Source organism: Panicum virgatum, chromosome 4K, assembly GCF_016808335.1.
Source record: "Panicum virgatum strain AP13 chromosome 4K, P.virgatum_v5, whole genome shotgun sequence".
Lineage (NCBI taxonomy): Eukaryota > Viridiplantae > Streptophyta > Magnoliopsida > Poales > Poaceae > Panicum > Panicum virgatum.
The window spans coordinates 46,102,459-46,113,990 of record NC_053139.1 but is presented as its reverse complement, the minus strand read 5'-3'; the positions used below and the strand labels follow the sequence as shown (position 1 = coordinate 46,113,990).

At 40.2% G+C, this 11,532-nt stretch overlaps 1 protein-coding gene across 2 annotated transcripts; it reads left to right on the top strand.

The window, feature by feature from the left end:
• Positions 1-2,377: 2,377 nt before the first annotated feature.
• On the top strand, positions 2,378-11,481 carry LOC120704416 (probable histone acetyltransferase HAC-like 1). 2 transcript variants are annotated; one of them, XM_039988791.1, is made up of 16 exons: positions 2,378-2,553; positions 2,722-2,827; positions 2,947-3,073; positions 3,195-3,704; positions 4,156-5,606; positions 6,407-6,706; positions 6,802-7,083; positions 7,647-7,775; positions 7,907-8,107; positions 8,221-8,363; positions 8,492-8,804; positions 8,882-9,021; positions 9,454-9,532; positions 9,882-10,259; positions 10,680-10,900; positions 11,025-11,481. In XM_039988791.1, exons 1-16 carry the CDS (start codon positions 2,393-2,395, stop codon positions 11,164-11,166), a joined length of 4,683 nt encoding a protein of 1,560 aa, XP_039844725.1. In that variant the 5' UTR covers positions 2,378-2,392; the 3' UTR covers positions 11,167-11,481. The 2 variants fall into 2 exon arrangements, with proteins under 2 accessions (XP_039844725.1, XP_039844727.1); XM_039988793.1 differs by lacking the exon at positions 7,647-7,775.
• The last annotated feature ends 51 nt before the right edge of the window (positions 11,482-11,532 follow it).

Genomic DNA, 11,532 nt, shown 5'->3' with positions numbered 1-11,532 from the left:
TCGCGCGTGCGCGAGCGAGAGCGAGCGGGTGAGGCGGTTCGGCGGAAAAAATCTCGGCCGGCACTGTGCGTGGCGACCCCGATTTATAGTGAGGTGGGTGCTGCCATGACGGGTCATTTCAAGGTCAATGGTGCGGGTACTCTGTGGCTTCCAGGGAATGATGAAGTTATGGCAAATGAGGTAGGCGCTGTCATGATTGTCTGGGAATTATGACATGGTACGGTGACTCGAGAGGCTTCTATGGAAAGAGACGAGATGATTTTTGTCGTAGGTGCAAGCATGCGTATGCTGGTTACTGGAGGGAACGAATGTACTAACACAAGGCAAGAGTATAAACTAGTTTACCTAGTAGTTACGTAATACCTCGTATAACGTTAGTATTATTTTATATTACTAGTTTAATTGCAACATAAATTTTATTTTAGTGATTGTTGGAAATTGAGGTGGCCCTACTAAGTTGAGGATCTACACCAACTCACTTCAGAGTCGGTCACCTTCTAGTTACTTAGTGTACCGGGTCCTTTTGACGGCAGAGCCGCCTTTTGCTTCCGGGAGGTAGAGCCTACCAACAGATGAAGCTAGCTTCCGGGTGGCAGAGCCAACCTTCGATGAAGCACAGACCCTTTTGTGATACCGGGTGGCAGAGCCAACCTTCGATGGATCACGACTTATACACTAAGTGCTAAGCTTAACCAGGAGACTAACACTTATAAAGACGCTTACCTTATTGGAGCAACAAAGGAACACACACCTAGCACACTCTACCTATGCTCACTTCTACCATGCCCTTGGATGTGTGGGATGGAGTGGAGTAGTATGGCATGGCAAGGGGTGGCACCCTCCTTATAGAGGCACACATACCCTCTTGGATGAGTGACACATGCCACACTCTAGGAAGTTCCCTACAAATATCTAAGTTTCCTACAAATATCTAAGTTCCCTACAAATATCTATTTCTAGAAAATTCTAAATTTTACCATGACAAGAAAATATCCAAGCTTCATGTCTTCTTATGATTCTTGTGGAACATTCTAGAACCTTGTCATGGTGAACAAAATTATGCCATGGTTTATCCTTATTTTTATAGAACCTTCTAGAAGTTTGCATTATATATTTCAACACTCTCCCTTAATCGTGATGAAAACTGTGATGTTACATCAAACTGTAATAATAGCTAGATTGTAGTAAAGGCTGTGCCGTTCCATATATCTTCAAGCTATGCTTCTGCAACATCTTTGTGCAACATCTTCAAGCTTCAAGGGGGCATGATATCTTCCGTATGCATCCACCTGTGCAAACTGCAAAGCGTGTATTGCCTCCTTTTTATTTTACTGATAGAGGTATTCAAAGAAATCTACTTGTCTCTCCTTCCACGGTTAGGGAGTTTAAGCTCCATATCTCCCCAAAAGATGGATGGATAACATCTTCCAATTTTTGAGAAGAAAGAATGAAGAAGGAGAAGGAAGAAAACAGAAGGGAGATAAGCCCCTTCTTTCATATGTTGGCTGGATTCGCTCCTCACCGGGTACACGAGTTCCCTACCTCATTTACAAGCTCAAATAAAAAAAACATTGCATATTTGGCTAAGAAACTTTAAGAACCAGTTAACTCTCCAATCCCTGGTGATTCAGGGAGGATAGCAGAATTTTAATCCGTCAATGGATGGAGACAATCTTGTAACCTGACCTGTAGTATATCCCCCCTTTTCTTTGCAAGTATTCATGTACATTTCTCTCTTTTATTCAAAATTCGAAGTGCTTTGGGGTACTCCCCACAGTTTGTCCTTAAAAAAATCTTAAATAAAAAATGCAAGGGAAGGAGCCATTATATAGATATATGACATATATTTTTTGCAGATATATATATTACATACACAATATTAAATAAATACGCCCTTGAGATACATTTCACATAGATTTAATGAAACTTATTCAACAAATATAAATATTAGTGTATTTTTTAAAAAAAATTCCAAAGCTAAGAATTAAAATTGTCTGTTTCAGAATAAAATTAAGATGCTTTATTTTTGAAATAAAAATAAAAATAAAAACGCTTTCCATTCTAATACTCCCGAGAGAGCCGAGCCGACCGATCCCCCTGTGATGTGATCCACGTTCGAGACCGATCGCATCAGGTGAAAGCGGCCCTGATCACGACTTGCACGCGCGCCGCCTCGTCCGACGCCGCCGCGCACCAGCGACGGCGCTCCCGCCGCCTCCGATCCCGTTCCGATCGCCCCTCTCCCTCCCCTCTGCCCTTCATTTGACCACTGGGCGAGCGCCGCCGCCCTTCGCCGGGTATGCCCGACCCTTGTCTTCCCTTCCTGCTGTGTGCGAAACCGGCAACCCCAAACCCTAATATATATAAACATTGACTCCACTCTGGTGGCAACATGAACGTGCCTGGGCAGATGTCGGGGCAGCCAGTTCAGATGAACTTAGGTGGCGGCAGGGAGCTGCAGCAGCACCAGCACCAGCCTCTGCAAGTTGCTTCGCGCCACCTTGACATGGATCCTCAGTTCTTAAAAATGCGCAGCGTCATGCACCGGAATATGTAAGTTTTACATCCTTGTCATATCCCAACTGGCTCTGTGTAGTAATTTTTGCTTAGTTGTCGAAGGGCATATCGAGGTAATAGAAGGACTACTAATAACCGGAAGGTGTTGTGTTTAACCAGAAGAGTAAGCTACGATGCTAATTAATGCCAAATTATCATTGCCAGAGTTGATTGGCTTATAAAGGTGAATAAGTATGCTGAGAGCCGCCAAAGCCTTGAGAAAATTGCAGATAGGTTAGAGAAATTTCTGTACAAACAGCATTCAACAAAGGTAAAACGTCCATATTCCAAATTTCATTTTCATTATTAGCAGCTCTAAGTATTTTGTGTCCATTTTTTTGCTACCATGCGCTTATTTCCTTTTTTTTTAATAAAATATTCTACGAGCAGGCTGACTACTATGCAATGCTGAAAGAACCAATGGAGCCACATTTGCAATATGCTGTTAAGGTCTTTTCCGAGCATGGTCATCAGCGTCAACAAATGTCGCATCAGACACCAACTTCCTCCTGCTATGGTACAATGGTTCCAACACCTAGTATCTCTCAAAGTACAAATGGTTAACGTTTATGAATGTGTTCATCCTCCTTTTGTTGGTTCCTTCATATGCAGCTACTTACTATATATTCTCCTTGTAGGTTCAGTGTCCAATGACTACCAGGATCCATCTATCAATGTACTACAAAATTCCATGGCTATTAGAGACTCGTCAGCGATGTTTCCAGTGGGTATGCAACGACAGGTAGCTCATATGATTCCAGCTCCAGGATTTAGCCATCATCAGTTTTTACCTCCCAATCCTGTTTACCCAAATGGAGCTGGATACCTCGATGGGGAGTCGAATGTCATACAACAAGTGCACGAGCAGAAACCAATGCCATTTTCTATCAACCAAAGTAGCTATCCAATTCAGCATCTAGGTACCCATGTCGGTTCTGGAGTACATTCAAGAATATTGGAGGATTCCTCCCCATATGGTTTGTCAGATCCACAAATCAATGGTGATGTGGGTTTGCCTGACCCGAACATGCAGCTACCATACAGAACTGTAGCAGCAAAAGAATTTATGAATTTACCTCTTTATGGAAATTCACCGGAGAAACCAATGCAGCAAGAATTCATTTGTCATCTCCCACAAGGAACACCAAGTATGTGTGCTATATTTTTTTCATGGGCAATATCTCCCTTATGCTATAATGTTTAATCATTTATGCCATTATAATTTGGATAGGTTAGTAATTATAGGACTAATTGTTTGCAGCAAGTCCTGCAGAATGCAGATTCTTTAAATTTTATTCTCGATCTATATCATATCCATGGCTGGTCTTTGCAGTGTTTTCCATATTTAGGGAGCAAAATGAAAAAGATGTTTCTGACTTTTCCAAATATATCTTTTAGCTTCTATTTGATCTGTACTAGACTCGTCTTGTTGTTAATAATTTTATCTGAAGTCTTGGAGATACTGCTACATGTTTTGATACAGTTTATATGAGTTCCACATGGGTTACCTTGTTACATTCTACGATCAGTTAGCAAACTAGTGCTCTACTGCAGGCATTTAGCATTACAAAACAATTAAATTTGCTATTTTCTTCCCAGCATCAGCATGTGTTTCTGGGAATTTTTATGGCACAGTTTCTTCAAGTTCAACACCTACAGGTAACCAGAACATGAATGCTGCACAAATAATGTCCACTTCAAGAACGGAGTTAGCGTTGCTTACAGGTCAGACAAACAAGCAACTGTTTCAACCAAAACATGTTATAAAATCCGAGGTATTGGATCAAACAGAAAAGGTGAACTTTAGGAAATCACAGTTTCCTTACCAACATCAGCAGCAAAATTATTTTGAGCCTAATCATCCTTGTTCCCAGTTTGTCAAGGAATCAGAGCTTGGCTCTTGTCATGATGAGCAACTATCTTATCAAGGAATTTTACCATGTAATGAATTAATGTATTCAGACAAAAGCAACCAGACGTATCGACAATATGTTTCTCATAATAACATTCAGGTCACCACGGATTCTCAGCAGTTATTATCTTCACATGTGAAAAATACCGAACTGAGGAATAGTATGTTTCAGAGAACCATATCACAAGATGCAGCAGAACAACATGTTTCACCTGATTGGCTCAATACTGGTTGTACTATGACTCCGGTTGATCACAAACTACCCAAGCTTCCAACAAAAGGATCTGAACAGGCAACAAATAAATGCTATCTACAATCACGGTGGCTGATCATGTTCATTCATGCAAAATTTTGTCCAGGTCCACTTAGAGGTTGTAAATCACAAGATTGTGCTCATGCACAGGAGATATTGAAGCATTCTCATGACTGCCAAGTAAGAGATTGCTTGTATGGTCAATGTAAACAATCAAAGGAGGCTATTTATCACTACAATAATTGTGTCAATAAGCATTGTCTTATATGTAGCGAAGCAGTTGAAAGTGTGAGGCGCTATTGTGATCAAACAAGGAAGCAGAATACAATTGAAAGGAGTATCAATGGGGTGCATGGTGACAGAATGGGCATCAACATGGTGGCAGCTGAAACCTTTGATGATCAAGCACCTATATCAAAGCGGTTAAGGTTGCAACCTGTGCCTCCTAATGTGTTTGATAGTGCTGATGCCTATATTCCTCAATCATGCCAGGATTTTGTGTCGCGGCAGGCTCATCCTAAGCATCTTGGGCAGGATAGAAGGATATTCCCAAAACAAGAGCAAAACATTGAGATTGATATACAACCACCGCAAAGGGTAGAGATAATTGGGTCTGGTACTATTGGTAAAACAAGTGCAGTTCATAGTTATGTGATTCCTGGTGTTTCAAATGAGCTAGATTCTCATGTCGAGAAAGAAAATTGGCTGCCCAACAAAGATACAAATGAAAGTGTTCTAGATATTAAGGATAGTGCAAATGTCTCTACAAATGCCATGATGTCCAATATAGAGAAGACTAAGAGAAAAGGTATTTCACTCATGGAATTGTTCACTCCAGAGCAAATATATGAACATGTTCATAGTCTAAGACAGTGGGTTGGTCAGGTATGCTTCTTGACTATAAAAAGGGGTATCACATACTCTATTATTTTTCCTTAGTTAATGCTCAGATTCATGCTCCCTTGATTTCTTATTTTAAGTTTTCAAAATTAGGAAATAATAAATACTCAAGAGTTCTGTATTGGTTTCATGACTATTTCATGTGTACCTATTATTATAATAAAAAAACAGTTACAGAAAATTTCCTCTCCTCAGCCATAAATAGTTTTTTAATCAGATGGTTGAATTGTAAAATTCAAAATACAATTTGAATATGGAAACAATAAGGAGTTGATGTCCTGGGTTTTTTTGCAGACAAACAAAATTTGAAGCATTTTACTGTTTTGAGCACCGTGCATCAGGTCTTTTGGGAAGAATGCTGAACATGCAATAGCATTAGCGAAATTTCAAAATGAAAATCTCTAGATGTTGATTGTTAGCAGCTAAGAAATTTGTAAATTGCTGGAAGTGGATCTGGATGTTGATAAGAAATGCCCATGTGCTAGAAAAGTTAAATTTGCATCCAGAAAGCTTAGGGTAGTCTTAGCTTTCTTGCCCTGAGTATTTTTTTTAACTATCATGTTTTAATACCTCAGTACCCAGCTGGTCACTGCCAAAAGTTTTTACCCTGATCCATGGTCAGTTACCATTGGAATTTGTAAAATCTATATATCTACTGATTTATTAATAAATCTTCTGGTTGGATTCATGTTTACTGTTCTCGTTCGATACATAATTTAAGCATATGCAGGAGTGTTTATGGCACTGTGAAGTTATTTGCAATAATTTTTCTTCATTTTTGACAGAGTAAGGCTAAAGCTGAAAAGAATCAAGTAATAGGACATTCCGAGAACTTGAACTCATGCCAGCTTTGCAAAGTAGAAAAGCTTTTCTTTGAACCTCCACCTAAATATTGTTCTTCTTGTGGTGCTCGGATAAAACGGAATGCACCATATTATAGTGGTTCTATCACTGAAAGTGGTTCCTATTATTTTTGTGTACCATGTTACAGTGAGTCTCGCAGTGACTCGATTTTGGTTAACAGTATTCAACTGCTCAAGTCAAAACTTGCAAAAAAAAGAAACGATGATGAGCTTGAAGAAGCAGTAAGCATTTCAGTTTCCCTCTTTCCTGGCTGTATCCTCATAGTTATGCATTCCTTTCCTTGCATACTAATTAACCTAATCAATTGGCTCCACAGTGGGTTGCATGTGACAAATGTAAATGCTGGCAGCACCAGATTTGTGCTCTTTTTAATGCCAAAAGGAATGATGAAGAAAAAGATGCAGAATATATTTGCCATAGTTGTTATATTCAAGAGATAGAACATGGCATGCGCACGCCTTTACCACAGAATACTGTTCCTGGGGCAAAAGATCTGCCAAGGACAGTGCTTAGTGATCATATTGAAGAGCGCCTTTTTCAACGCCTCAAAGAGGAGAGACAGAACAGGGCCAACAAATATGGGAAAAATTTCAATGAGGTTGGTAATAAAAGCTGATTCGGGAGATAACTAACATAACTCCTTCCTGTTTTGCCCTTTCAAAGTACTTTACAAATTTGTAAAGCCTACAAAACTATCTTTTCAAGATTTACATTATGGTTACAATTTGGAATCTCATCATCTTATAAAGTACTAAGGATTTGTGAGGCCATTTTGTTATGTGCATCTGTGCCTATATACTTTCTTTTTTTTTTGGGTTCTGCTAGGTTCTTATTTATGACTTTTTTGGCATTACTGGTTTTGTTATGTTCTTATTTACTGCAGGTGCAACTTTTGAGTATAGGTTTCCTTGGTTACAGGGGTAACATAGCCGACATGAAAGTTTGTAGATGTATCTGACTTCCTTTTGCACATCATTCAGAACCTCCTACACTGCACCATAGCATTTCCTGTTCAGGCTAATCATGCATATTCCTTTTATATGCAAGTTGACAGTTAAATGAGCTGCTAAAAAGCTTCAAGAAATTTGCATTGATCACATGTTTCTCGGTCTACAAATTCTAGAGTTAGTTTGTTGTACTTATGTTTCCCTTACTTATTAGGTTCCTGGAGCAGAGGGGCTTGTCGTCAGAGTTGTTTCATCAGTGGACAAGAAACTGGAAGTTAAACCACATTTTTTGGAGATTTTCCGAGAAGAGAATTACCCAGCAGAGTTTCCTTACAGGTCCAAGGTAAAAGAGTTCTCTGGTTATGTGAAGTGAAAAAACACATATGACTACAGTTTATTCTTTGTCATCTTTTTGGGGAAGAAAACTTTTGTAAACAAAGACTCCTTATCTGGTTTTTGCCAATTTTCGTGCAGGCCATTCTTTTATTTCAGAGAATAGAAGGCGTGGAAGTATGCCTATTTGGCATGTATGTTCAAGAATTCGGAGCAGAATGTGCATTCCCAAACCAACGTCGGGTTTATTTGTCGTACCTTGATTCTGTCAAATACTTTAGACCTGAGATTGAAACTGTTTCTGGTGAAGCCTTACGAACGTTTGTCTACCATGAAATTCTGGTAATTCACTATGACAAGTATGGGTCAACCAAAGAGAGTAGGGGAACGGATGAACTCAGATTACAGCCCCATTTTTCAGTCTAACTGTAGTTTTCCATGTGTATATGTTACAGATAGGTTATCTCCAGTATTGTAAGCAGCGGGGTTTCACTAGTTGTTACATATGGGCGTGCCCACCTTTCAAAGGTGAAGATTACATTATGTATTGCCATCCAGAGATTCAGAAGACACCAAAGTCCGACAAACTTCGAGAATGGTATGAACATTTGTTCCCATTGTACCATTCTGCTTGGTAATAAGGTTCTGAAGTATAGATTAATGAATATAACATCTGTAATTGTAAGTCTTCGCCTCTTGGGGTATGATTTATTATTCTGCATGCAGGTACTTATCTATGCTTCGGAAAGCTACTAATGAGGGTATAGTCGTTGAGCTGACCAATCTATACGAGCACTTTTTTAACCCTAAGACAGACTGCAAGGCTAAAGTGACCGCAGCTCGCTTGCCATATTTTGATGGTGATTATTGGCCTGGAGCTGCAGAAGATATAATCAACCAAATTTGCCTACCAGAAGATGACAGAAACATGCAGAAGAAGGGAAAGTTAAAGAAGAATATCACAAAAAGAACTTTGAAACTTGCTGGTCTTACTGATTTAAGTGGGAATGCTTCGAAGGATGCTATGCTCATGCAAAAGGTATATGTTCTTTCCATAACCTAACCAAGTTTTATTTCAGTCCTCTCATAACCTAACCATCAACTTATACTGTGCAGCTCGGAGAAGCCATTTACCCAATGAAAGAAGATCTCATCATGGTCCATTTGCAATATTCTTGCCATCACTGCTGTGTCCCTATGGTGTCCGGAAGACGTTGGCTCTGCAATCAATGCAAAAGCTTTTATATCTGTGACAAGTAAGTTGATCTGTTTCATAAGTCATAACGTGGTATGATAAATTTTAAAATATAACGTGGTACAATTATTTGAGTACTTCTATGCGGGAACATATCAAGTGAAAACCAACCCTTTCGTGCAAACCGTGCAAACTTCAATCTGGGCCACCGGATCAACATCCAAGGGACATGGGTAATTTTACACCGCCCGCCCTAATCACACTTTTGCAAATCCCCCTCCCACTCCCCCTTGAATGTGGATCCGGTGGCCCAGATTAAAGTTTGCACTGTTTGCATAGATGGGTTGGTTTGCACCTGATATGTTCCCCTTCTATGCAATAGATGTGCATGATCATCGTCTGTACATGGCATAAGTTCAAATGTCAACATAAATTATTGCATGGCTTTTTTCTTCTTTTGATCTTGTTACAGCTAATGAGTCTTCTGCTACAGGTGTTATCATGTAGAAGAACAGCGTGAAGGGAAGGAGAGGCACCCGAGTAACAGTACTGATTTCCATATATTACATCCTGTAAGTTATCTCGAAAGGGAACATATCAGGTGCAAACCAACCCCTTCATGCAAACCGTGCAAACTTCAACCTGGGCCACCGGATCAACATCTAAGGGGGTGCGTAGGGGGAGTGAGACTGGGGATTTGCAAAAGTATGATTAGTGGTGGGTGGTTAGTTGTAAAATTATCCAATCCTCCCATGCCCCTTGGATGTTGATCCGGTGGTTCAGATTGAAGTTTGCACGGTTTGCATGAAAGGGTTGGTTTGCACCTGATATATTCCCATCTCGAAAACTTTTAACTAATTGGACAAATGTAAAGAAAAAATGCCAACAATACTAACTATTTTACTTGATATCATCATTTAGGTTGAAATTGATGGGGTGCCGAAAGATACCAAGGACAGAGATGGCTTCTTAGAAAGTGAATTTTTTGACACCAGGCAGGCATTCCTGAGTCTCTGTCAAGGAAACCATTATCAATATGATACCCTTCGCGGTGCAAAGCATTCTTCAATGATGGTACTATACCATCTTCATAATCCAACTGAACCAGCTTTCGTTACCACATGTGATATCTGCAAGAACAATATCAGAACTGGGCAAGGATGGCGGTGCAAAGAATGTGATTATGATGAGTGTGCTGCTTGTTACAAACACAATGAGGGGGCCAATCATGTCCACAAGTTAACTAAGCACCCAGCAGGATCAGACATGGATGCTCACCAAAAGAAGAGTGTTGAAACGGTATTCTATTTCTTACATTGTCATAATTCATCTGTTTTTAGTGACCGTTTTAGCATCGGTGATCACTATAGACTTGATTGCTTCCATATACCGCCATTCACATTTCTAAGATCTATTAGTCACGAATAAATCATGCATATGCTATCATTTGTACATGACATAACTGATAGCTTTTCTTGTTTCTTACGTTGAGGTTCCTTTTCTGTTGTCAATAAACTTAACCAATGGGAACTAACTTAGGTCCTGATTGGATCTTCCCAGGTTATGATAAACTGACATAGCTGGGGCTAGCGGGTAGCCAGCCTATGCATTTTTATTTTGTAGAAATCTTTAACTATGTTACTTTAGCTACACCTCTTGATTAATCCCAGAATGACTTTGTCTTGACTAAGCTACATTATGATTTTTTTTATGCTGCAGACAGAGAAATTGCTTCGACTTTTGGCACACGCGGGATCCTGCCCAGCTCGTGGTGGTTGCCAGTATCCCAACTGCCGAAAACTGAAGTCACTCTTCCATCATGGAGCACAGTGCAAGACACGTTCATCAGGAGGCTGTCGTCTGTGTAAGAAAGTGTGGAGCTTAATTCAATTCCATGCCAGAGTTTGCAAAGAATCGCAATGCAACATGCCCAGATGCAGGTATGGTCCGATCCTTTTCTCATCTCTCTGTAACAACACAATCACAATGCACCGACATCAGCACAGACGTGCATCATGCATCGTTCGTTCTTGCGGGATCAAACTGAACTGTGATTGGGAACAGGGAGCAGAATGAGCATTGGAGAAAGCTGCAACTGATGCAATGGCAGTCTGAGTCCCGTAGGCGTGCTGCTGTCAACCAAATGATGATGCAACGGCAGTCGGAGTCCAGTAACCGGGCTGCAGGAAATGGTGTGAATGTGTAAGGCAGATTAAGAGGACCGGCACACTGGAGACGAAACGTCTTCCATTTTTAGCCTCCTTTCTCAGTCCACCTGCCTGGAAGTGGCACTGCAGCTGGTGCTTCATGATGTATGATAGATAGGTTTCTAGGCAAGTGTCAATTGATGAGAAATTTTTGTTGTAGTTTTTTCCTTCGTGGTTTCCATGCAGAAAAGGGGCTATAGGAAAGACACAGATATCTTTTTATTCATTGATTTCCGCCCTCACATTTTGTAATCTGTGTAGGACGGACCTTCATTCAAATTTGAATTTATATAAAGAAAATAATCAAATCGCCTCATCTTTTCGTACTCACCTGCCGTCACACAACCCATTTGCAAGTGTCCTCT

What these genes read in the sequence shown, in the direction of transcription:
- LOC120704416 (XM_039988791.1), top strand. Translation starts at nt 2,393, where the DNA reads ATGAACGTGCCTGGGCAGATGTCGGGGCAGCCAGTTCAGATGAACTTA. An exon ending in ACAAACAGCATTCAACAAAG is followed by an intron (nt 2,828 to 2,946) that starts GTAAAACGTCCA and finishes TTCTACGAGCAG; the next exon opens with GCTGACTACTATGCAATGCT. An exon ending in TGCAACATGCCCAGATGCAG is followed by an intron (nt 10,901 to 11,024) that starts GTATGGTCCGAT and finishes GATTGGGAACAG; the next exon opens with GGAGCAGAATGAGCATTGGA.